At 43.4% G+C, this 23895-nt stretch overlaps 2 protein-coding genes across 2 annotated transcripts in view; one reads left to right on the forward strand and one right to left on the reverse strand.

The window, feature by feature from the left end:
- The first annotated feature begins 1786 nt into the window (after positions 1-1786).
- On the forward strand, positions 1787-3539 carry RNF146 (ring finger protein 146). Its single transcript, XM_056856397.1, has one exon. It carries the CDS (start codon positions 1790-1792, stop codon positions 2837-2839), a length of 1050 nt encoding a protein of 349 aa, XP_056712375.1. The 5' UTR covers positions 1787-1789; the 3' UTR covers positions 2840-3539.
- Positions 3540-6146: 2607 nt separating this feature from the next.
- ECHDC1 (ethylmalonyl-CoA decarboxylase 1) overlaps positions 6147-23895 on the reverse strand; it is a 29762-nt gene continuing 12013 nt past the window's right edge. Inside the window, exons 4-5 of the mRNA XM_056856637.1 lie at positions 22149-22229; positions 6147-6614 (exon numbers count right to left, since the gene is read on the reverse strand). Of these exons, the coding sequence (XP_056712615.1) occupies positions 6215-6614; positions 22149-22229 (481 nt within the window). The 3' untranslated portion in view covers positions 6147-6214. The remainder of the gene's footprint in view (positions 6615-22148; positions 22230-23895) is intronic.

Raw genomic sequence — 23895 nt, forward strand, 5'->3', positions numbered from 1 at the left:
GTCTGGGTCAGAGCAATAACCTTTGCATATCTGGGGTATTTTGATAGCTAGCAGCCACCATTTCCCATGAGTGCTGGATAAGAAAGCTTTTACTCTGTTCTTTGTTTGAATGATTCAAGTAAAACTGCAATGTAAATTAATATCAGATAGTAGCATGTTAAAAGGGACTTGACCCATTAGTTTAATATTAGAACCAGAATCCTGGTTTCCCCCCAGTTTCTTCCAAGTACAGCACCGTCAGATGGTTCAGAATAGCAGTAAAGATTCTGCCATAATCATTCCTTCATTGACACAAAGTGAAAAACCACAGTACTTGCTCACTTCAACTCTGATCTGAGTAGGCATAAACTAATAATGTAGTAACTAACCTTCTCATTAAAAAGAACACACACCAATATTTGTGTTTTCTGTTCTCTTTCCAGCTCATTACAGTAGCATGTTTGACATGTTATTATAATCATACCTCAAAATAAATGTAAAATAGCAAGAGTTGGATCCACCAGAGTGTTTCTGTGGACAGGATTTCCTATAGTAGAGCATGCCTTCCTTGCCCTCCTGCTAAAGCTCAAAATGTTCCCCAAATGCTGCTGCTTGGGGATGGGATGCCAAGAAGAGCATTTCAGGGGGCAAGTGGGGCTGCAGTGGGAAGGGGGAGATGAGAAAGTCACCCTGAACAGGCAGAAATCCTTCAGTCTGTGGAAATGCTTCACTGGATTCAAGCCTTACTGTTGCCACTGAAAAGCATATGCATCTTTTAGGGGATTTTACTATTGCTGAACATTGCAGGATTCCAGGTTGGATTATTCTGCTCATAAAACACATATTTAAGAAATGTCAGTTTTAAGAAATATAGTTAATTTTCCCTGATCCTTACTTGAGCTCTGTAATAATGTAGGGAAAAACAAGGGCTCTGTCTGTAGAATGAAAGTAAAGCTGAACTTGCTCTAAGCTTCTATTGGATTTAACTTGATATAGCTGCTCCTAAATACGGTCTTAAAGGCAAGAAGTTAATGAAGCAAACATTTGCTAGAGCAATGTAGTATAAAAAAGGTAATTGTAGCTTTGTGAAGTGTGGTGCTGATGCAGTGATCTGGGAGAGGCTGTGGCTCAGTGGTAAAGCATCTGCTTGGCATGCAGAAGGTCCCAGGTTCAATCCTTGGCATCTCCAGTTAAGAGGATAAGACAGTACGTGATGTGAAAGATGTCTGCCTGAGACCCTGGAGAGCCAGTGCTAGTCTATGGACCAAGGGTCTGATTCAGTGTGAGGTAGTTGCATGTGTTCATACCATGGTCAACGTTTAAAGGATGCTCTATACTGTGAGAAATTGGGAAGATTTAAATCTTGAATTTATGACATCTAAAAGTCCTGGGGTGCTAGTGGCAATCAGATAACAAAGTAGGTCTGGAAGAGAACTACACCTTTACATCAGGATACTGTCGTATAATGCAGTCTTTCTCTAGTGTAGTATTAGGAATACTTAATTATTTTAATCACATTACACATTGTCTTCTGTTTGTTCAGTTTGCAAATCTTTTATAGACAAGCACAAACTCAAATTTGCTGTACTTCCTGGTTTAGATTCGAAAGTGGCTTGTAGAGTTAACATTACCTGATTAGCCATAAGAGGGTTTGTGAACAAATTTGAGATTCACATATCTCTAACCCATTGTGTCCTGACTGCTTATGTACTTTTTAAGTTTTAAAAAGAGTTTTAAAAACTATTGGAATTGGAAAGAACTAGGTAACTCTGTCATGCAAAACTATATGTGCCTTTTGATAATTTCTAGGATGGCCGGTTGTGGTGAAATCGATCATTCGATCAACATGCTTCCCACAAACAGGAAGACAAATGAGCCATGTTCCAGCTCGGCACCATCTCTTATGGTCCCTGAATGTGCTATCTGTCTGCAAACATGTGTCCATCCTGTGAGTCTGCCTTGTAAACATGTCTTCTGCTATCTGTGTGTGAAAGGAGCTTCCTGGCTTGGAAAGCGATGTGCACTCTGTCGGCAGGAGATCCCGGAGGACTTCCTTGATAAACCAACCTTACTATCACCTGAGGAACTCAAAGCAGCAAGTAGAGGCAATGGGGAATATGCTTGGTACTATGAAGGCAGAAATGGCTGGTGGCAATATGATGAACGTACCAGTAGGGAGCTGGAAGATGCTTTTTCTAAAGGTAAAAAGAGCACTGAAATGTTAATTGCTGGGTTCTTGTATGTGGCAGATCTTGAGAACATGGTTCAGTATAGGAGAAATGAACATGGACGTCGCAGAAAAATAAAACGGGACATAATAGATATTCCAAAAAAGGGAGTGGCTGGGCTTAGGTTGGACTGTGACTCTAATGCTGTCAATCTAGCAAGAGAGAGCTCTGCTGATGGTGCAGACAGTACACCAGCTCTAGGGGCTGCTGCTGGGCAGCCTCTAGCAACTGTTTCTGTTAGACCCCTACCTTTACTAGATGGTCAGCTGACAAGTCCTGCAACGCCATCACCTGATGCAAGCATTCTAGAGAACTCTTTTGCCAACTTACAAATAAATGGAGATAGTATGGTTGAAAGGAGCCATAGGGGAGAGGGAGAGGAAGACCATGAATCATCATCTTCTGGTAGGGTGCCAGTTCTTGACACCTCCACTGAGGAAACAGAATCGGATGCTAGCAGTGATAGTGAGGATGTGTCTGCCCAACTTCAGCTGCCTGTATCCTCTGCTCAGCAGAGACATCTGAATGCAAATCAGCCAGCCTTGGATAGACCAGTGGCAGGGAATGGGGTGGGAAACACCAGTGTGAGATCTAGAAGGCCTGATGGACAGTGCACAGTAACTGAGGTTTAAATCTAGAGCCATGTTTTGAAAACTCAAGTCTTGTACCTGTATAATTTGTCTGTATTGACATTGCACTCCAGTCTAGCGGCGTGTTTTAAAGTGTTTGGGGGTGGGTGGCTGGGAAAAAGGAAAAAGCAAAATTGGGCCTCTAACTTCAAAGGCAATCTCTTAACATGTCTTGGCTGGAAGACTTTCAATGTTTAAAAAAAACTGGGGGGGTGTTAATGGTTTGACAGCTACTTAGCAATACCCAGTTTTGTTTTTGTAAATGTCTTTCATGTTTTATTTTGTAGTATATTTCCTCTCCCCCAGTGAAATCCTATCCTCTTTTGACCAATGTATATTCACTGTAAAACTTGGAGCTGTCATCATTCTCTGTTGCATTAAGTAACTTTACTATCTGCATGGATCAATGTATGGGAGGAACATTAAAACTGGAAATGGATAAGAGTTTGGGTATGAGCAGGATTCTTAATTTTATGTGAGAAAATAGGTGTGACTTCTGAAGTTCAGATATTTTACTAAAACAAAGAGCAATCATCCTGAACAAAATGTAAAAATTCTGTTGCAGAGTTTTACTTGTAAACACTTCATGGTGTCTTCATTGGCTCTTCTGTCTAGTCCCTGTAGCTTGTTTGAGTCTCTTGATCTGTTTTGTTTTTGTTACAAAATTTATAATTTAATAAACTACATTTTATCAACAATCTGAGCACTGTTTCCATATAGAACCTTGAAGAGGAAATTTGCAAAGGAGGCACAGACCATTTTCCAGATGTGATTGGTCCTACTTTTCACATTGGGTAACCCAATTGCATTAACATTTATATATTTTTGTGCTTCTAACCTGGCCAAGCCGGGCTCAGGGCTGGGGACTACATTAAAATTTACAAATATAACAATAAAACATATAACCATTACTCAATTATTAAAATGATGGTCACCATATATATATATACAGTGCCAACTGCAGCAAAAGATGTCAAACCCATGACAAACCAGCTCGAAACCGGTTCAGCTATCCACCCCCAGTAAATCAGTTGTAAAATAAAAGGGGGTGGGGAGGCCAGTATTGATCTTACCTGAGGCTGTCCTCCGTTATAGGCCTGGTGGAATAGCTGTGTCTTACAGGCCCTGCGGAACTCTTTCAGGTCCCACAGTGCCCTGTTGTTCCTAGGCAGAGTATTCTACCATGCCAGAGCCAGGGCCAAAAAGGCACTCGCCCTAGTTGAGGACAGCTGCACACTCCTAGGGCCACCAATCAGTTATTCTCAGCAGAACAGTTATTATAATAGCCACACCTTGAGTCCAAGATGTTCAGACACCACAGCTATGCAGAAAATACTTTGCTTGAAAAGAGGTCTGCTGTGGTACTTTAAAATTCATTCATGCTGCTACTTCTCTTACCATGTCTATTCTGATAACAATCAGTCTTCAGTGAAAATAGAAAGCAGCCGTTGACAAACTTCACAACAACTGTAGGTGAAGTAAAATAGGCATGTATGCATCAATGATATGTGGCACTATTTACAAGGTGACTTGTGAAGTAGCTCTTGGTTCCAAAATCAGAGCAGCAGCTGTCTTATTGTATTAACAATGAAGAGATTCCTACAATTTATCTAGCACTAAATAGTAATAGCTTCTCTGTAGGTTTTAATATTCAGCAAGTGTATTAGACAACATTCATTTTGAGTCAAGTAGATTAGTTTAATAAGGGAAGCTAAAAAACACAATTCTGGTCTCTCCCAATTGTCAGATGAGGTTTGGAAAGATACAGGTAACAGTCATCTTCATCACAGATGTAGCTGTTAAATTAGTTCTACCGATGTCACCAACCAGATCTAACTGCCCAAAACTGAGGGCCATGGGGTGGGGGTTAATCTATCCCCAGCACAAGACACATGTGGCTAATTCAGTATCAACTAGTTCATTTGCTGGGTACTTTTTATACAACAATAATTATTGTTGACTTCAAGTATTTAATCCTGTGGTTATTGAAAATGAAGGAATGATACACATTTTTGATTTAAAAAAAATAGCTTTAGCTAACACTAAGCAAATTTATAAATTATAGGTCAGGCTTTTATTTCAAGTACCCATTGTCCTTCAATTACCTAGAATACAGATTCAGGTGAATACAAAATTTCTCATATGAAACTCAAAGATTAAATAATTGCTAAAAATCTGTAATTGGAACATGGAAAGACTTTCCCTTCAATTTTAAGGGGAGCGTTTTAAACTATCAATGTTCACTAACATTCTGACCATCAAGCTACATGCAGACTTCTGACTTACACTCAGATACCAATCATCAAGGAAAGGAGCAAGCTCCAAGTAGCACATTTGCACCATAATGTTTCAAAAAGAATTCGTTCAGAGAACCAACTTTGCTGAGCTATAGCCATTTTGGATGTCTTCTCTCACACTTTCTAAAATTTGTCAGCCATGAAGAATATTTGCTGAGTATGATGAGCTGCTATATCTCACAAACTGATTGTTTTCCTTGATATCTTTATCATCAGTTGTACACCCAGTGATCAGGACATTTACATTCTCCCCCCCCCCCTTATCAAAACTTGTCAAACTAGTGGTGCCTTAAAGATTAGCTCATGCATCTGGTGAAAGATTATACTGGAATAAAATAAGTCCTGTCCCCACCCCCAAGCCCTGGCATAGCTAGGGGACAGCAGGGAAGATCCAAATACCAAACATCCCTAGGAACAACTTGGATTGGGAGACATCAAACCCATCTTAAAGTACAGCTGATCTCTTTTGTCTCAGGTCGCTTTCACATATCCTGAATAATGCCCTTTCAATGCACTTTAATGATCATTTGCAAGTGGATTTTGCCATTTTATAATAAATCCAGCAGCGAAATGGATTGGAAGTGCATTATTTGGCATGGGTGAAAGCATCCTCAGTCTTTGTGATGGTAAAGTTGGGACAAGTGGTTATCAATCACTAGTGGATATCCACACTGCTAGCCCTGTCTACTACACACAGCAATAACAACAACGTTTAACAAAATAAAGCAGATAAATCTCTCAAGTGCAATAAACACACCAACTTACAGATATTCAGGAGAGCATGCTTGCTGATATGCAAGTTTCCATACACATTGGACATTTACCTGTAATGTGTAACCAGTAGCTGGAAGTGAAAGAAGTTGGTGCTTTCTGGCACTAAATTCCTACACTGCAATTCTCAGCACTACTGTTGTAATTCCAAGAACTCTTTAGCTGTGATTTGAAATAACATCTTACCGAGGAACTTTGAATGTTAATACCCCAAAACAGATAGTAGACGTAATTGCTTCCCATCCATCCATGATTGGCAGCAGTTTGTTTGCAAGAGATCAAACCCATTTCTTTTATATTTCAAAATTACTCATTTGTGTTTTGTTCTCTGAGCTAAGGCCTCCAAGTTAGCAGGCCCACCCCAAACAGTTCCAAAAATCTTCATTTCTGTTCTCAAGGCAGCTTCCAACTGCTTCTCTCTTCCTGCCACAACTGCTTTCTTCACAGCCTGAATCACTTCAGCTGGGCCCTTTGTGTACAGCTTGAGCCATGTGCATGTTTCTTCCAGAGGCTCATCAGAAGAGGGCAAGATGGCTTCTATCAGTCCAATACGAAGGGCGTTTTCTGGTTGTACTTTCACAGCACCACTGAGCAACTTGAGGGCGAGGCTGCTGCCAAGGATCTGTACAAGCCTGGCAGCTCCTCCCCAGCCTGGTATTAAGCCCATCTGCTTGTGGACAAATCTAATTTCACTCTCCGGGGTCATTAACCTGTCAGTGAGAAACAAGCATTCGGTTGTTAATTTATACTGAAGCGTAGCATGAGAAATCATGCCTCCTCTGCTCTCTGCCTAATTGTTATGCAAAGCACAATGCTGGACAGTGAGATGCAGTGGCTTAAGCATTTCCTAATGCTAGGGAGGCTAGCCAAATAGCAAGCAACAGAAATAGGTAACACAAAAATTGATTACTTCTTTTTAAAAATCCTAATAAAAAATCAGAAACTGGAGTTTTCAAACTTTGGCAGTAAGAACATAAGAAAAGCCATGCTGGATCAGACCAAGGCCCATCAAGTCCAGCAGTCTGTTCACACAGTGGCCAACCAGGTGCCTCTAGGAAGCCCCCAAACAAGACGACTGCAGCAGCACCATCCTTCATGTGTTCCACTGCACCCAAAATAATAGGCATGCTCCTCTGATACTAGAGAGAATAGGTACGCAGCATGACTAGTATCCATTCTAACTAATAGCCATGAATACCCCTCTCCTCCATGAACATGTCCACTCCCCTCTTAAAGCCTTTCAAGTTGGCAGCCATCACCACATCCTAAGGCAGTGAGTTCCACAATTTAACTATGGGTTATGTAAAGAAATATTTCCTTTTATCAGTTTAAGAACATCACATAAGAAAGGCCCTGCTGGATCAGACCAAGGCCCATCAAGTCCAGCAGTCTGTTCACACAGTGGCCAACCAGGAGCCTTCAGGAAGCCACAAACAAGACGAGTGCAGCAGCCTGTGTTCCACCGCACCCAAAATAATAGGCATGCTCCTCTGATACTAGAGAAAATAGGTATGCAGCATGACTAGTATCCATTCTAACTAATAGCCATGAATACCCACTGCCTGTGTTCCACCGCACCCAAAATAACAAGCATGCTCCTCAATAGTTTTGAATCTGTCACCCTCCAGCTTCAGCAGATGACCCCGAATTCTAGTATTACGAGAGAGGGAGAAAAGCTCCCTGTTCACTCCATACCACGCATATTTTTATAGACCTCTATCATGTCTCCCCTTAACTGCCTTCTTTCCAGGCTAAACAGCCCTAAGCGTTTTAACAGCTCCTCATAGGGCAGCTGCTCTAATCCCCTGATCATTTTGGTTGCTTTTTTTCTGCACCTTCTCAAGCTCTGCAATATCCATTTTTAGGTGTGATCAGAACTGTACACAGTATTCCAAGTGTGGTCTCACCATAGATTTGTACAAGACCAGTATGATATCAGCAGTTTTATTGTCTATTCCTCATCTAATTATGGCCAGCATGGAATTTGTCTTTTTTTTACAGCAGCCGCACACTGGGTTGATGAACAGGTTGAAAAGCACCGGTCCCAACACAGATCCCTGAGGGACCCCACTGCTCACATCCCTCCCTTGGGAGAACTGACCATTGATTCCTACTCTCTGCTTCCTATTTTCAGCCAGCTCTCAATCCATAAGAGGACTTATCCTCTTATCCCATGATTATGAAGTTTGCTTAGCAGTCATTGGTGGGGAACTTTGTCAAAAGCCTTTTGGAAATCCAAATACACAATGTCCACAGGGCTCATTCCTGTCCACATGCTTATTGACACTTTCAAAAACTCTAATAGGTTACTGAGACAGGGCCTACCTTTACAGAAACCATTTGAGGTTTTGCTTAGAAGGCTTGCCCTTCTGTATGCTTGACAATTCTATCTTTAATAATGCTTTCCATTAATTTACCTGGAACAGACGTTAAGCTTACTGGCCTGTAATTTCCTGGGTCCCCCTGGAATCTTTTTTATAAATGGGTTTTACATTGGCCATTCTCCAGTCCTCTGGTACAGAGGCTGATCTAAGGGACATGTTACATATTGTTAGGAATTCAGCTATTTCCCATTTGAGTTCTTGAAATGTATGTTCTAATTCCTTAACTCTTTCATGTGAAGCCCTATGCTCATGACTCCCTCAGTTTATGGACAGAGGACCAAGACCGTGGGCATTTTCAGCCTGAATTCTCAGAAGAAGGGCAAATTACAAATGAAACAGATACTAAAAACATGGAGGAAATACATTCAAAGCAACTGAACTAGAGAATGGCTTAGATCCCACAGAGAATTTCCGCAGACAGAAGGGGTGCCAGCCTTTGTTGATTTTATTCTGACTTCAAACCTCCCCCAACTTTGATAGATCCAAACCATTATTTTTTCTCCATAAGTCAGCAACACAAGATATTTTGTCTAATCAAACGGAATGCAGGCGTAAGATTACATATAATAAAGACTTGTTTCAAAAAGAACATATATCCATTCAGTATGAGAATTAAAACTAATCTGTAGAGGAATGATGTTCCAGGGACAGCCCAGCTAACAATGGTGACATTTGGTAAGTATGACAACTGTCTGGATAGCTGGGCGGAGGGGACATTCAAAACAGCATGGTCCACAGAATGAGGACCCTGCAGTAAAATAAGCAATAGATCTAAAAGCACACAGTCTTAAAAAAAAAATGTCAGAGAATGAACAGAAGAGAATAAAATGTGGCCTTTTGGCCCAAAGCAGCTAGAAATTGCTCTAGATGGTGATTAGGAAAGTGAAACAACAGCTAATTTTTCATGTACGATTGTGAGACAAAAAGAAGATCAAAGATAGTCTTGTAATTTAGACAAGATCAAGGGAAGGGCAGGATTTTTGAGAAGAAACCAGACAGCCTGCAGTATTTAGAATGGCAGAAGGGGGGGGGGGGGTAAGAGAAAGAAAAGGAAGTTTGGCAAGCAGTAATAAAGCATAGCCAGAATGAGAATGCAAGAGGGTAGTGTTCTGAACTACTGCAAAGTGTCAGGAAATGGTTAACTTCTGCAGTGATCAGGATCTGCCTCCTGCCATTGCCTTTCTTCTGCTTGATTGTGCCACACACTACTGAAGTTAAAGCCACACTGCAGGAGAAAACTAGCACAATTCCCTGGGAAACATATAACATCTCTGTAGGCTCACTGGAATATGGCCATGACCTTTGAATAGAGTAGACAAGCAACACTAAACGGTTTGAGGGTGGCGACTAGTCTTCACAGTGCTAAGTCCTCCCCAACGTTACTGAAATTGCCTAATCTTGTATTGTGCTTGTAGAGATGAAGTTGGGCCATGGACAGTGCATGTATCCAAAGGTAGAAGCAACAGTAGCATGTAGTCAAGGAAAAGGAAGGAGAATGACAAGAGGCAGGAAATGGGTGAAAGTAGTGGTGAATTAGAGAGACAACGGTGTTTTGAGGAGATTGTAGAGGTGGTGGTTAGATCAGAAGAAAGAAAGAATTGGGTTGTGGGGTCATAAGAGTGAACAGTTGAGAGGATAGTGTGAACACAAAGGCTACTGTCTCATTTTTCACAGATTGGGGAAAGGTTTTTAACATATGTGCATGGCTATTCATAAGCCAACACTATTTTTTTCACTTACTACATTCATATCTTGCCGTTCTCCCCAATAGGGACGCAAAGTGGGTTCTATCATTTCCCTCTCCTCAAGTTTACCCTGGGAGGTAGATTAGGCTGAGTGTGTGTGACCAGCTCAAGGTCACCCAGCAAGCTTCCATGACGGAGTCGGAATTTGGACCTGGGTCTCTCAGATTCTAGTCTGACACTAATGCAGGGATCCCCAACATGGTGCCCACGGACACCGTGGCACTCACCAGTACCTTTCCTGGTACCCATCAAGTGTTTTTAGAAAGTGGCCAGGGCAACACAACATGGCTAAAATGCTTAATGAACCTAGCTGGAATGTCTCTTGAAGTCGCCAGATCTTCCCAGTTATAATACATTTTTATAATGCAGGCAGAAGTTGATATCACTACATCAATTTATTGGTTTCCCAACTGTTGTATGGCATCCCGATATGGATCAATGCTTTCAATCAAGTAGTTGAAAGCCTTCAATCCTCCTTTTTACCTAGGATTCTTGGAATCCCAAACTGTGTACCATACGCTGCAATCTGTATAGAAACTAATCAAAGACTGCTGGAAACCAGACCATGGCTGGTAAAAATCAAAATCTGGCTGCATTTACTTTTTAGCCCTGATTCTACTAGTCCTACTTATTTAATGCTCATTGAATATCAGTCTTCCAAATGCTTAGGCCATATTGAGCAAAAGATCAAAACTTTAGGAATGTCTTTAGACTTGCTTGCACTGGTGCCATGGGGCAGTCCCTGGAGAATGGGTCCTCCTCAGAGGAGGAATTCTACCAGGAGAATTCAGCCCCAATGCAGCTGCCTCTGACCTTGCAGCCTGAAGTGGGGCATGATTCAGCACAGCCTGGCGAGGAGGCTGACAGCCCTGAAGCTGGTGACTCTCCAGAGCAGACACAAGACTTACAGTCAGAAGTCATGGCAGAACCAACCCGTCCTGCTCAGAGCCTGGACCCAGTGGCCCAGGCAGCAAAGGCTGACAGGTGGAGGCAGCAGCAGAGAAAGGCACTGGTGGCTAAAAGACAGAGAAATTCATTTATTTGTTTAGCCTAAAAGACACCGTGCCCGGCTGGAAGCCTACCAGTATGTGCTGAAACAACAGGAGAACAGTGAGTCCTCGCAGGAGGAGGACTAACAGAGAAGCCAGATGCCAGAAAAGCCTCAGCTGAACAGCCCTGGGTTGAGGAAGCGACACAGTGCATACCTGAGCAACCTGCTGCCTCCCATGCCTGAACAACTCTTCTGTGCCTTTAGACCTTGGACTGGCTGTTTGGACCTCTGACTCTCCTTGACCCTCGACCTTGGACCTGGGACTACGAACTGTAACTCTGATTTGGCAAGTACTGGACTCTGATTTCTGGCTTTGACAAACGGACTTGTTCTTTGGACTCTGCTTTACCCTCTCCCTGCTGTTGCCAACCGCCTGGAGCAGTATCTTGGAGACACTGCAAGTGGAGACCTGAGCACAACTGGCTTCTGAACCATCTGCATATAACATCATAAAACATCGATTCTTTAGAACTCCAAGAACTTAATTGTGCAGCTAGGAAAACTTGTTCCCCTTTATACCTGGGGATTTCACCCTCCCAGGCTGGCCCAGCATTCTATTTCTGTCACCTGACCAACCCACAGCCTTTGTGCTTGCAAGGTTTAATGTTCTACCTTCAGCTGTGCTATCTGGGAGGTTTCAGAAAATCCCATACATAAACAGACTGCCTTTGTAGACTGAGATGTGTAGAATCATTACATGTTTTTCTGTATTGCCCTTTTTATGCTGACATTCGGGCCAAATTCCTCAACTCACTTCTAGTTAAATGGAATGGAGCTTCAGATAAGGGTAAGGTTCACTTCCTTTCTGGACAAAATCTTGCCACAATAGACAGGGTAGCAAAATTTTTGCAACAGGCTCTGAGGCTCCGATAATTTATATCCTGACTTTGTTTAGTCCTAGTTTTAGTGCTCTCTAGTCTTTGTACTAATTGTGAACATACGCCAATAGAGGTGTTGCTGTAATTACATGGACTCTGATACAGATTTTTTTTAGTTTTATACTCTAAGTGCCTGTTATTACTTTTGTGTTTAACACTGCACAAAAGGAGAGAGGGAGAGCAAGGGTGATCTCTATGATAGCCAAAGAAAAACAAGCAAAGTTTTACATAAGAGATGCCCCCTATTGCTATAACATGACCGGCACAAACCAGTGAGATAACCCTATGTACATTATCTAACATCAGACATTCCAAAAAAGAAGCAGGGGCTTCATGTAGGCGTGGCGATATTATGGAAATCCGCCCTCTCCTGCCAAGATTTCCTAAACTCTCAAAGGCTTGAGCAGGCTGATTTCTCCTTCTTTCCCCACCCCCTTTAAACAAACCCAACTTCTCTCAACATTTCATTCCTACTGGATTTCTTCAGTCTGCATCAGGCCATTTGGGAATGTTTTTCCTCTTCCCTTTGTTTTGGCTTACAAAATCTCACTTTTTCTACATATCCAGAATATCCCCTGAATACACAAAGACCTGTCTGGATAGCCCAGTTTTGATGCTTTCATTAGTCACACAAAGGCCATCCACTCGACTATTAAGGTAAAGGTCCTCTGTGCAAGCACCGGGTCATTCGTGACCCAGGGGTGAAGTCACATCCTGACATTTACTAGGCAGACTTTGTTTACGGGGTGGTTTGCCAGTGCCTTCTCCAGTCGTCTTCCCTTTACCCCCAGCAAGCTGGGTACTCATTTGACCGACCTCGGAAGGATGGAAGGCTGAGTCAACCTTGAGCCGGCTATCTGAAACCAACTTCTGTTGGGATCGAACTCAGGTCGTGAGCAGAGCTTGGACTGCAGCACTGCAGGTTACAACTCTGCACCACGGGGCTCCTATACTTGACTATTACATGGACTGATATAAAGAAATGTAAATATGTATGAATGCCAAAAGAGGCAATTGATACTACACTGGGCTAAAATTCATCTCTATGGTACAACAGCAACAATTCACTTGGCCCATGAAAATAAATTCTTTACGCACCTGGTGCTCCACCCCACCTTGTATATTAACATTGCATTATGTTCCCTACTATTGATCAGGCTAATCTTAACAGCTTTCTTCAAACACCAGCTTCTGAGATAATGGCATTTCAAGATATATGCGCCATTACTGTGAAAACCTGAGAAAGCCTGCAGACTTTCAGTGAAGCACTGTATGTTTTTTATTACTGTTATTACTATTAATTCTGATGGCTCTTAGCAATGCAGTCAAAAGTGGGAAGGAGATGCTTAATTTATTTCAGGCTAATTTTACAACGATATTTTAAGAATATGTTACTGGCACAAACATCTGGTTAGGAGACTAAATGAACTAATGAGCAAAAAGCTTTTTAACACTTAGTAACACCAAGATTCACACAATTCTCACAATGCTACAAGTCCCAGTGACATAAATATACATACTTATTTAATATGTATTTCTTCAATGTGACATATCTTGTGTGTCTGGCAAAATAAATGTGCAGAGTACAACCCTAAGCGGAGTTATATCCTTCTAAGCCCATTGACTTTAATGGATTTAGACGGCTTCACTCTGCTTAGGACTGCAGTCATATACCATCCCCCAAAGTACATATTTAAATAAGTATTTTACTTCATTGTTCTTTAGGTGGCAAAAAAAGGAAGAGCTAAAATAGCACTGGAAGGCTTTATTGACATGTTCAGCTGGTGAATGGACAGATCATAAATGGTGAAGTTTAGTGGGACAGAATTTTATGACTGCTAGATTTTCAGGGTATGAGCTGACTCTTGAAAGAGTCTTGTTGGTCTCTGCAGTGCTACTGGACTCAAATCTAGCTGTTCTACAGCAGACTGACATGGCTACGCACTGAAATAATTTTACAAGCATCCTTAGTGTGCATATATGTCAATAACAGAACATTTACATACTTACCCACTTTGGGTATTAACCCCTTCTCTTTAGAAGAACTCTTTTACATTATTGTTTTCCTGTTAAGAATATTATTGGAATGTTACCAATTTATTTGTTTTAATCTAATTGTACTACTTAGTGTTTTATTTTTGTTGTTAACCTCCTTTGGCAAGGTCTTTGGACAGGAGGGATAGAAATGTTCTAAACAAAACACAAAAAGAGAAACAGCTTGTGAGACCAGTATTATATTTGCTAATGCTTGATTCCCAAGTTGTTAAGCTAGAAACATCTGATCAACATCTGATCATCAATCATCATCACCATAATTATTTATTTATTTATGTACTGAACTTATCCTCCGCCTTCCTCGGCCAGTACCAGGCTCATCCAGCGGCATGCTACAGGAAATGAGTTGCTCAAATAAAAGGGAGGGGGAACAAAACAGTGCTTTGAAACATCAAGATTTATAAATAAGCAGAAATCTAGAAAATTCTCTGTTCATCCTATGCAGAATGAAGAGTTTATTGTCGTGGCTTCTGTGCAGTCCCACATGGGAATTGCGCTTGCGCAGGCCAGCCGCGGAGATCTTCTAGCAAGCTTTTAGCGAGGTATAGCTCTTTAAGAGCGCTCAGCCCCCCCTCCCCTTGCTCCGTGTCTCCAAGCCCAATGGTTCTTCCCGCCCAAAGGGACACGTGACGAGGGGGAGGGGCAGCACTCTTCCCTCAGTTCTTTCTCTGCCGCCGTGGAGTTAGGACGTGAAATTGAGCTTTGCGAGTTTTCTTCAAAACTCGGTGAGGTAAAAATTTCTAAAATTGATATGGCTCTCTTCAAAAAGTACCGCATGTGCGGCTCCAACATGGCTCAGAGCGATGAGCATGATGATTGCCTGTTTTGTCTTGGTGAGGGCCATATTAGATCGACGTGTAAGGCCTGAAGCCTGTTTACTACCAAGGCCAAGCAAGAGCGGGCCTCTCGACTGAAGGCCTCCCTGGATAAATCAACCCAACCTTCCAGACCCAAGGCTCCTTCAGTGGTTTCCATCCCTGCGACCGAACCGGGTCCCGCTAAGGAGAAGGCTTCGGAGAAGTGGGCAACGTCCGAGCCCTCTGGAAAAAAGTCCAAGAAAAAGTCTAAACACCTTTCGCTGCTGAAAGAAAAATTGGCGCCAAAAAGGGATAAGGGCGATAAATCGCAGTCGACTTGGGGGATCGATGTTGTGGAAGCTGTATCGGCCTCTTCCCCCCATCGAAATCGAGCCCCGTCTATGTCGCCTCCGAAAGGCGACCGGCGGCATCGTTCGAAATCGCCCCATCGTCGTCGGGAGTTGACGCCGGGTGTGTCTCCTCGACGTCGTGACTATGGGCACAAAAGATGTAAAGATCCAGACAGTGGGTTGCAGCCTATGAACCATGTTTGTGGATCTTTCCCACCTCTCTCCAGCATCCATCTGAGATCCTGAGAAAGCTCCGAGTCATGGGAGGCACATGAACAAAATGTGATAGGGGATCACTGAAGAAGAGGAAGCATGCATCACTCCTCACTCTCCCACCGGAGGAGTTTCTGCTAACAAAGAGGCTCCATCAGAGCAAGAGGGAATTGGGGCTGATGTCACCTAGTTCCCCTCTTCATGGTAGTTTCCCTAACCCCATGCGGCAATTTGACTGTGATTCTGACATCAGGTTTTCAGAGAAGGCTGAGTACTACAAGTGTCTTCTGCTCACAGGTCATAGGATCTAATCCAGTGTGAGAGTTAACTAGATCCAGAGTCTCCCAGATCGTTCATTTGCTTATTTGTTAAATTGATAATTTGCGCCCAAAGGTAATAGTCAACTATAGCTAAAACCAAACAGCACTTGTTATCATAAATGCTAGCACAAATTGCTTTTTTCCTCTCCTTCTGTGCTTTGATGTTTTTGCCTGACAAGCAAGAGACAACTGAAGGAAGGATTACTCAAGGTCTGTTGTCAAGTCAGACATAGCCTGTTGTAAGGTCTGAGTTCACCTGTTGAATCCCAATCACCAAACGTCCAGACAGGGTATTCTAAGAAGCTGGTTTATTTGGGAAGCATAAGGTGAGTAGCAGGAACTTACAGGGAAAGGTACGAGGACTCTAATGGGGGGGAAACGAGCGGGATGGAACATATACAGAAAACCAAAGGCACAGTTGGATACCAAGCCAAGCCTGGTTCCCACGATAGATTACAGTTATCACACTAACGGAGAGCAAGCAGTCATAACAACCTTCTAAATAACACAACCTTGGAGGGCAGCTGCGCTCCCAGGCTTGGAGCTCACATTCTGCCCCCCCCAGGGCCCCCCTCCCCTCCTCGCTCGATGGGGCGGGTTTGTCCGGATACGAGGCATGGAACTGACATAGTAGGCGAGGGGCAGAAACATGACGATGTTTAACCCATTCATCATGGGCGGGGCTGAAATGCTTCCAACGGCCTAGGTACTCCAGCCCCCCCCCCATGGATACGGGAATCAAGGATCTTGGAAACCTCGCAGTGTTCCTCCCCCCCACCATTTTGGGAACCTCTGGGGGATCTTCTGGATGCCACTGAGGCGCTGGCCCATATTGCTTCAGTAAACTGACATGAAACACCGGATGGATTCTCTTCAACGTTTTAGGGAGTTGCAACTCCACCGTTACCTCGTTAATGATTCAAGAAATAGGAAAGGACCCAATGTACTTCTCACTCAGTTTTCTAGAGGGCCGGATTGACTGCAGATTTTTTGTGGAGAGATATACCAGATCCCCCACCCTGAAGGTCCAGCCGGGAGCCCGATGCTTGTCAGCTTGGGCTTTATATTGTCTTTTGGCCTGCTCCAAATTCTTGGTTAACCAAGGCCACGTAGCTTGTATGGTTTGAATCCAGTCGGATATCTCTGCACCCCCCTCTTCCCCCAAAACATCCACTTGATCAACAGGTCCAAATTCTTTGCCGTACACAATGCGGAAGGGGCTGAAACCAATGGACTGATGAATGGAATTATTATATGCGTACTCAGCAAAAGGCAGTAGATCAACCCAATCATCTTGATGATAATTCACATAACAATGGAGATAACATTCTAACACAGCATTAACTCTTTCCGTTTGCCCATCCGTTTAGGGATGGAACGCACTTGACAACCCTTGTTCCACCCCAACCAATTTGAGGAACGCCCTCCACAATTTGGCTACAAATACTGACCCGCGGTCGGAAATTATTTGAAAACATGTGCTACAAACAAATGAGCCAGTCTTGGAGCGGAGGGCATGCCAGTGCATGGGATTAAGTACACCTGTTTGGAAAAAAGGTCAGTAACCACCCACAGTACAGTTTTCCCCCCGACTCAAAGGAAGATCAGTCATGAAATCCATGGCGATGACTTCCCATGGCCCCTGAGGCACTTCCAAAGGCTTCAATAGTCCGGGGGGGTTGCCGGTAGGATGTTTTGCAGGATGAAGGAATCCAGAAAAAGAGAAGATACAAGGCACTACAGGACATGGTTGCCACTTCTGTGCACGAGTATGAGCAGGTGGAAGATAAACTTACTCACTTAAGGAGATTGGCTAATTTGCAGTAAAGATTTATATTTGAATTATTATTTACTCATTTATTATTGAATGTTGGTCCCTCATTTAATCCAGGGGGTCCCCATTCATTCCGGGTTTGTTTTCAACAGCTGGCAGAGTTAAAAACAGTGAAATAGCTTCATTTTCATGTCAAATGAAAGAACTGGCAGGGATATTAAAACAGTGAAATGGCTAATTTCATGTCAAATAATCACTGTAAAGGAATAAAGTATATAGTTAAATAACAAATTAAGAGACTTTTACAGAAGTGTGAATAAAATTAATGTGAAATGTAAGAATAAAAAATGAATAATTATCAGGTATTATCATACCAGTACAAATAGTGGTTTTCAAGATTTGGAAATAATAAAATACGGTTCTTTCTGATCTAGTTATTTTTTATTAAGTAATTGTTAATGTTAATAGTTGTGAAATTTATGTTATGGGTTGTAAAAATTGTGTTATTGCTGTAATTGTGTTATTGCTGTAAAAAAACAAAAACAAAATAAATAATATTAAGTATTCAAATGTGAGTATTTTTCTGTGTGGGCTTTTCCCCATGTGGGCTTTTTTTCGTGTGGGCTTATTTCCGTTTGGGTTTTTTTCTTGTGTGCATTTATGACCGTGGGTTTTTTTCTGTGGGCAATTTTCTTGTGGGCTTTTTTCATAGAACCGAGGGCCCCTCCCATGGCAACTTCAGAAGCATCTACCTGGACAATGAATGGGCGGCCACAATCCGGATGCTTTAGCACCGGTTCGGTTGTGAACAAACATTTCAGTCTCAAAGACCACCTGACATTCCGGGGTCCAGTCTATTTTTGCTGAAGGCTGGGTAGCAGCAACCCCCTTCCCCTTGGTTTTTAGGAGATCAGTAATCAGAAGCACCACCTGTGCGAAATTGCTGAGGAAAATCTGGTAAAAATTAGCGAAACCGAGAAATCTTTGCACCTCTTTGTGAGTGGTTGGCGGCTCCCAGTTACCACCGCCTGTACCTTGTCAGGGTCCATGGTTAACCCTTGATGTGAAATCCTGTAGCCCAGAAACGTTAGTTCTTCTTTATGGAATTCACATTTGGAAACCTTAGCATAGAGGTGGTTTTCTCTGAGACATTGCAAAACCTCTTTGACCAAAGTAACGTGCTCATCTAAAGTTTGGGAGTAGATGAGAATGTCATCTAACTAAACCACTACTCCTTTAATTAACAAATCATGAAGGACTTCATTAATCATTTGCATGAAGACCCCCGGAGCTCCTTTCAACCCAAAGGGCATCACAAGGTATTCAAACATCCCAAAGCAACATGAAAAGGCAGTTAAGTGTTCATCCCCCTCCCGAATACGAATGCGATAATACGCTTCCACCAGGTCCAATTTAGTGAAAGTGCGCCCTTCTTTTAGTTGGCTTAAGAGGTCCGGGATAAGAGGGATGGGGTAGGCATTGGTTTGGGTAACAGCATTCAGTTTGCGAAAGTCTATACAAAGTCACAAGTCACCTGTCTTCTTACGCACAAAAAAGGCAGGAGCGCAGTGGGGAGCTGTGGAAGGGCGGATAAAGCCTTGTGCCAGATTTTCATCAATAATGTCTTTCAGTACTGTCTTTTCCTTGGGACTCATAGGATAAATTTTACTCTTAGTTAGTTTCTCCCACCACCACCTCAATAGCACACTCCATCTCGCGGTGGGGGGATAGAACGTCACACTCTTTAACATCAAAAACGTCAGCAAAGTCCAGATACTCGGGGGGTAATTGGGAAATGTTGGACGCACCCCCGACCTCTGCCGTCGAGGCAGGAACCTTGACTGCCACCTCCCTTCGGTGACATTTGCATTGCGGCTGAGCAAACTCAATTGTTTTTGCTACCCAGTCAATAGTGGGGCCGTGCCCACATAGCCAGTTTGCCCCCAAGACTACTGCATAACGAATGCCTGGCGCAATGGTAAAGTGTATTTGCTCCCAGTGATCTCCCACTCCCATGGCGACTCTGCTTGTCCGTCGGTCGACCGCCCCCCCCCCCAGCCACTACCGTCCATCTACGCGAATTGAATGGGTTGGGGTAGGGTGACGGCTTTCACTTTCAAAGCCTTGAAGGTGTCCTCATTAATTAAAGTGCGGGCGTGCCCAAAGTCAACTAAGGCTTTAATAGTTATTTAGGGGCCCCCTTGTGATGCTGCAAAATGACGTTCAGATACATTGTGTTCTCCACATCTCTTACCATTAATGGAGGTTTTGTTTGTATGGGCACAAGGGTTTGTGGTGGTCGCTCAGTTGACTGGTCGCCCGTTGGGACCAGGTTCAGGGCTGAAACCTCTTGGGTTTCCTCTTCGTCCGAGGAATCCTTGTCTGGGACGGCGGCATTTATAATCCGAGACCCGGAGGGGTCAAATGATGAGATGGTGAGATCCATGGCAGGAGACGTCACAGGAACCTTGCGTCTGCTGACGGTTTTCCGACGGTTGCTTCCTCCCTTGCGTTCCGGACTCTCCTGGCGGGGACTCGAGTTTGACCATTCAGATCGCACCGGGCAGTCCGTGGCGAAATGGCCCACAACTCCACAGATGAGGCAGGTGTCGCTCTGGATCCGTTGGACTCGCTCAGTCACGGGAGCCGTCCTCCACGGCGGCTGTGCGGGCATCTTTGAGGTTGCCCGCTCCTGCCGTGGCTCCACTCCCTTAGCTCTCTGTCTGGACAGGGAGAGATTTTGCCGCTGGCATTCCACTTCTTCCGCGAGCAGAATCCAGTCTTCAAGCGTAGGTGGATCCCTCTGCATATAAGCCTAGTACAGCACTTCAGGATGCAATCCTTCTCGGAAGTACTGTATCCAGGAGGCTTCGCTCCAGTCCACAATTCTACTAGCAAGCAGTTGGAACTCGCTGGCGTACTTCCGCTAGGGTAGCGGAGTGGAGCAGCCGCCTCCCCCCGGAGCTCCGGGAAGGGGAACCAAGAACGTCGTAAATAAGGGAGCTATCGTGCCCCCCTCCCCCCGATTCCTAAACAGTGAAATGGGTAACAGGAAATCTCCTGCAGCCTCATTGTGCGGTAACTCCTGGAATCTCTGAGATTTACGAGTTGGAGACCCAGTAGCAGTTCCGCCCGCAAAGGAGTACTACATCCCCGAAGACGCTTCTTTGGAATTTTAATTGGCTTCACTCCCCCCTACCTATCTATATCTGGCAACTATATAAGTAACTATACCTGCTCTTCTGACATCTGAGTAAGTTTGAAAGACTTCTTTTGTTTTACCTGGATCTGGAAGTCCCAGGAAATTCTTATGCTTATCTGTTGAATCTGTCTCTCCCCACTCAACCTTTAAATGACTTTTTAAAACCAAGAAAGCATCAATAACTTGCCAGTGGGGAAACATAACAGCTAAGATTTGTGAAAGACGCTTTAATTGCCAATCAGGAACTATTACTTATTAAGGGGAGGGAGGGGTGGAGATCCCCCCCAACTCAAGGACAGTCTTTTTAATTAAATAAAAACTTCCTGCCACGTTCTTCCTGGCAACAGCTAGCATCGCGAGAAAGTCAGAGAACTTGTACTCGGAAGCCTGATATCAGTGTGTAACCAGTAAATGATTCCTAAACCTCTGACTACAAAGAAGGAAGGTTTATGACTTTGATTCCTGTAGTATCTCCCTGTTACTCATCTTGAATCTGCCTGGATCTCACTAACTGAACTTTAACAGGAAGGTTTGGAGGTGCGATCATGGCATTCATGGCAAATATGACTCAACAGATGGAACAATTCATGGATTTCATGAACACTTTCTTTCAAGGTCTTATTCAGAAACTGGACATTATTTTAGAAGAAACCTCCAGGAGAGATTCGTTACCCCTGGCTGCATTCTCACTCACGCGGCGGTACCGATCCAACAGTCTGTCCCTACTGTCCCTCAATCTCTCTGCACTGCGCTGCCGGCAGGACTCCTTCCACTGTGGAGTTCGGGGACTCCTGTCTAGGCTTCGGTGTCGCCTTGGATCCACCTCCACATCCGCGGCCCAACGCAAGGACTCTCCCTCCAGGATGGATCGCTGGAAGTCCCTTCCCGCAGCCTCCTCTCGGGCGCGCTGGGTCTGTATCCTCACCTCCTTTCGGAGGAGTTGGCAAAGCACTTCTCTGGCTGTCCCGGGTCTCCCTTCCTGGGACGACCCGTCTTCCCTCCCTCCAGGGGAAAAGGTGAACTCAGCCGCTACAGCCATGCAGAACTTAGGGAAGAGGCTTCAACCTCATTTCCCCGAAAATCCAAAACAAAGAAAAGAAACAAAACGAGAATAAAGGAGGGATTAGAGTCCTAATGTAAGGTCTGAGTTCACCTGTTGAATCCCAATCACCAAACGTCCAGACAGGGTATTCTAAGAAGCTGGTTTATTTGGGAAGCATAAGGTGAGTAGCAGGAACTTACAGGGAAAGGTACGAGGACTCTAATGGGGGGGGGGGAAATGAGCAGGATGGAACATATACAGAAAACCAAAGGCACAGTTGGATACCAAGCCAAGACTGGTTCCCACGATAGATTACAGTTATCACACTAACGGAGAGCAAGCAGTCATAACCTTCTAAATAACACAACCTTGGAGGGCAGCTGCGCTCCCGGGCTTGGAGCTCACACCTGTTCAGCAGTGCCTGTAGCCTTACCTGAAGTCACATGCAGTGGTCAGTTCTGCTCCTCCTCCTAGAGCTTTTCCTTGAACTAAAGCAACCGTTATTAGAGGCAACCTGCATATAGGGAAAAACAATGCAAAATTATAGCTCCAAGTAAGATTATAATCAGAAGTTATACGGTTCAAATCAGAGCTAACAATTGTCTAGGATTTGAAATATTCCTCAGACTTAAGCACGGCTGGAACTTACTGATTTGTTTAGTTTCCAGTTACCTTTCTGACTGTAAAGAAACAGATGAATAAGCTACCGACTTACTTATACACAATCTGGCCCCTTACCATATTTTGCTGCATCTCTCTCTCTCTCTCTTTCTTTGCATATTTCGTTCAGAAAACAAGGCTCAGAAAACAATTGTCACAGAAAGAACATAAAGAACCTACCAAGTGTTGTGATAATGTATATATGCAGGTGATTTATCAGTGGTGAGTGACTCATTACTTTCATTTTTCATACTCAGTTAATTGATTGTTAATTATAGGTTCATAATGTCTTCCCACAAGGAGGTCAGGGAAATGCACATTCCATTTTATCCTCACAAGTTCTCTGGTGTGCTTCTCAGACAGTGACTAGTCCAGGGTCATTCAGTGAACTTCAGGGCTGAGTGGGAGTTTAAAACCAAGTTCCACTGCCCAAGTCAGACATTCTATTCACCAGATCACGTTGGCTTAGTTGGTAATGAAGAGTGCCAGCCCTAATTTTGTACAGGCTTTATTTCCATGGGCATGGTGGAGAACATGGCTTAAGAACTCAGCTACCTTTTTTTTCTCCCTTGGAAATTCAGACAGCACTGCCTTCATCTTCATGTTCTGCCTCATTCTTTTCATACAACCTTCAACAGCTATTACTGTTTCTGTGTCTCTGACAGACTCACTCTGTGTAAGCGTAATGCAAGCAGTATGTCTACAGTGAGAAGGTTTCCAAATAACGGGAAACATGATTATCTGTCAGATAAATAAGGCCACCTTTTTCAACCCCAAGAGCTTAGGCCAGACATTTAAAAATTGATTATATACGTTGATTATATAGGTATATCTAAAGAAAAAACGTATATGGGGAGGCATCATTTTGTACTTTTGCCCCCTTCAACAAATGTAGATCAGGCTTTGTGCAAATGTCAGAAATAACCCATCTCTCTCTCTTTCACACACACAGACGGGTGCAAAAGAGATATGAATTTCTGATCATTAAGAAGATACTAATACATACTGAAAAGAGGATAAATCTACTGTGTGGAGAAAAAACAACAGATGGTAGATTCGCCTCCTCTGCATATGTTCCATCTATGTACCGATGTAGGTTGTTCAGACATTGCTTGCCAACCTTCTAAAAGTGACCGGCCTCCATTATGACAGGGGGCGATAGACGTTAACAGAGGCCACATTTCAACTATTTCTATAGTTGAAGAAAATATCCCAGATTTTGCTAAGCTTTCTTCTGGGAAAATCTAACTAAATGCCAGATCTGTTTATATAAACCAAGTGTTCAGTTTCCAAAACTATCTAGCCTTAAAGAAAAATTTTTTGGGATCCTACAAATGTAGATGCAGAAGGAGCCAACTTGAGGACTTTTCTCACTTTCCTGCAACACCATTCCCACTGCCCTGAAACCAATTTGCAAAGGATTAGCAGGGAAACTGGGGAGGGGGAGATGCAGTTAGAGGGGGAAATTGGGCAAAGTCATCCCTCACTTTTGCATACACTCAAGAGTTGTCATGTTATTA

This window comes from Euleptes europaea, chromosome 10, assembly GCF_029931775.1.
Source record: "Euleptes europaea isolate rEulEur1 chromosome 10, rEulEur1.hap1, whole genome shotgun sequence".
NCBI classification, from domain to species: Eukaryota; Metazoa; Chordata; class Lepidosauria; order Squamata; family Sphaerodactylidae; genus Euleptes; species Euleptes europaea.

Coding starts and splice junctions, on each gene's coding strand:
- RNF146 (XM_056856397.1), top strand. CDS start 1,790: ATGGCCGGTTGTGGTGAAATCGATCATTCGATCAACATGCTTCCCACA.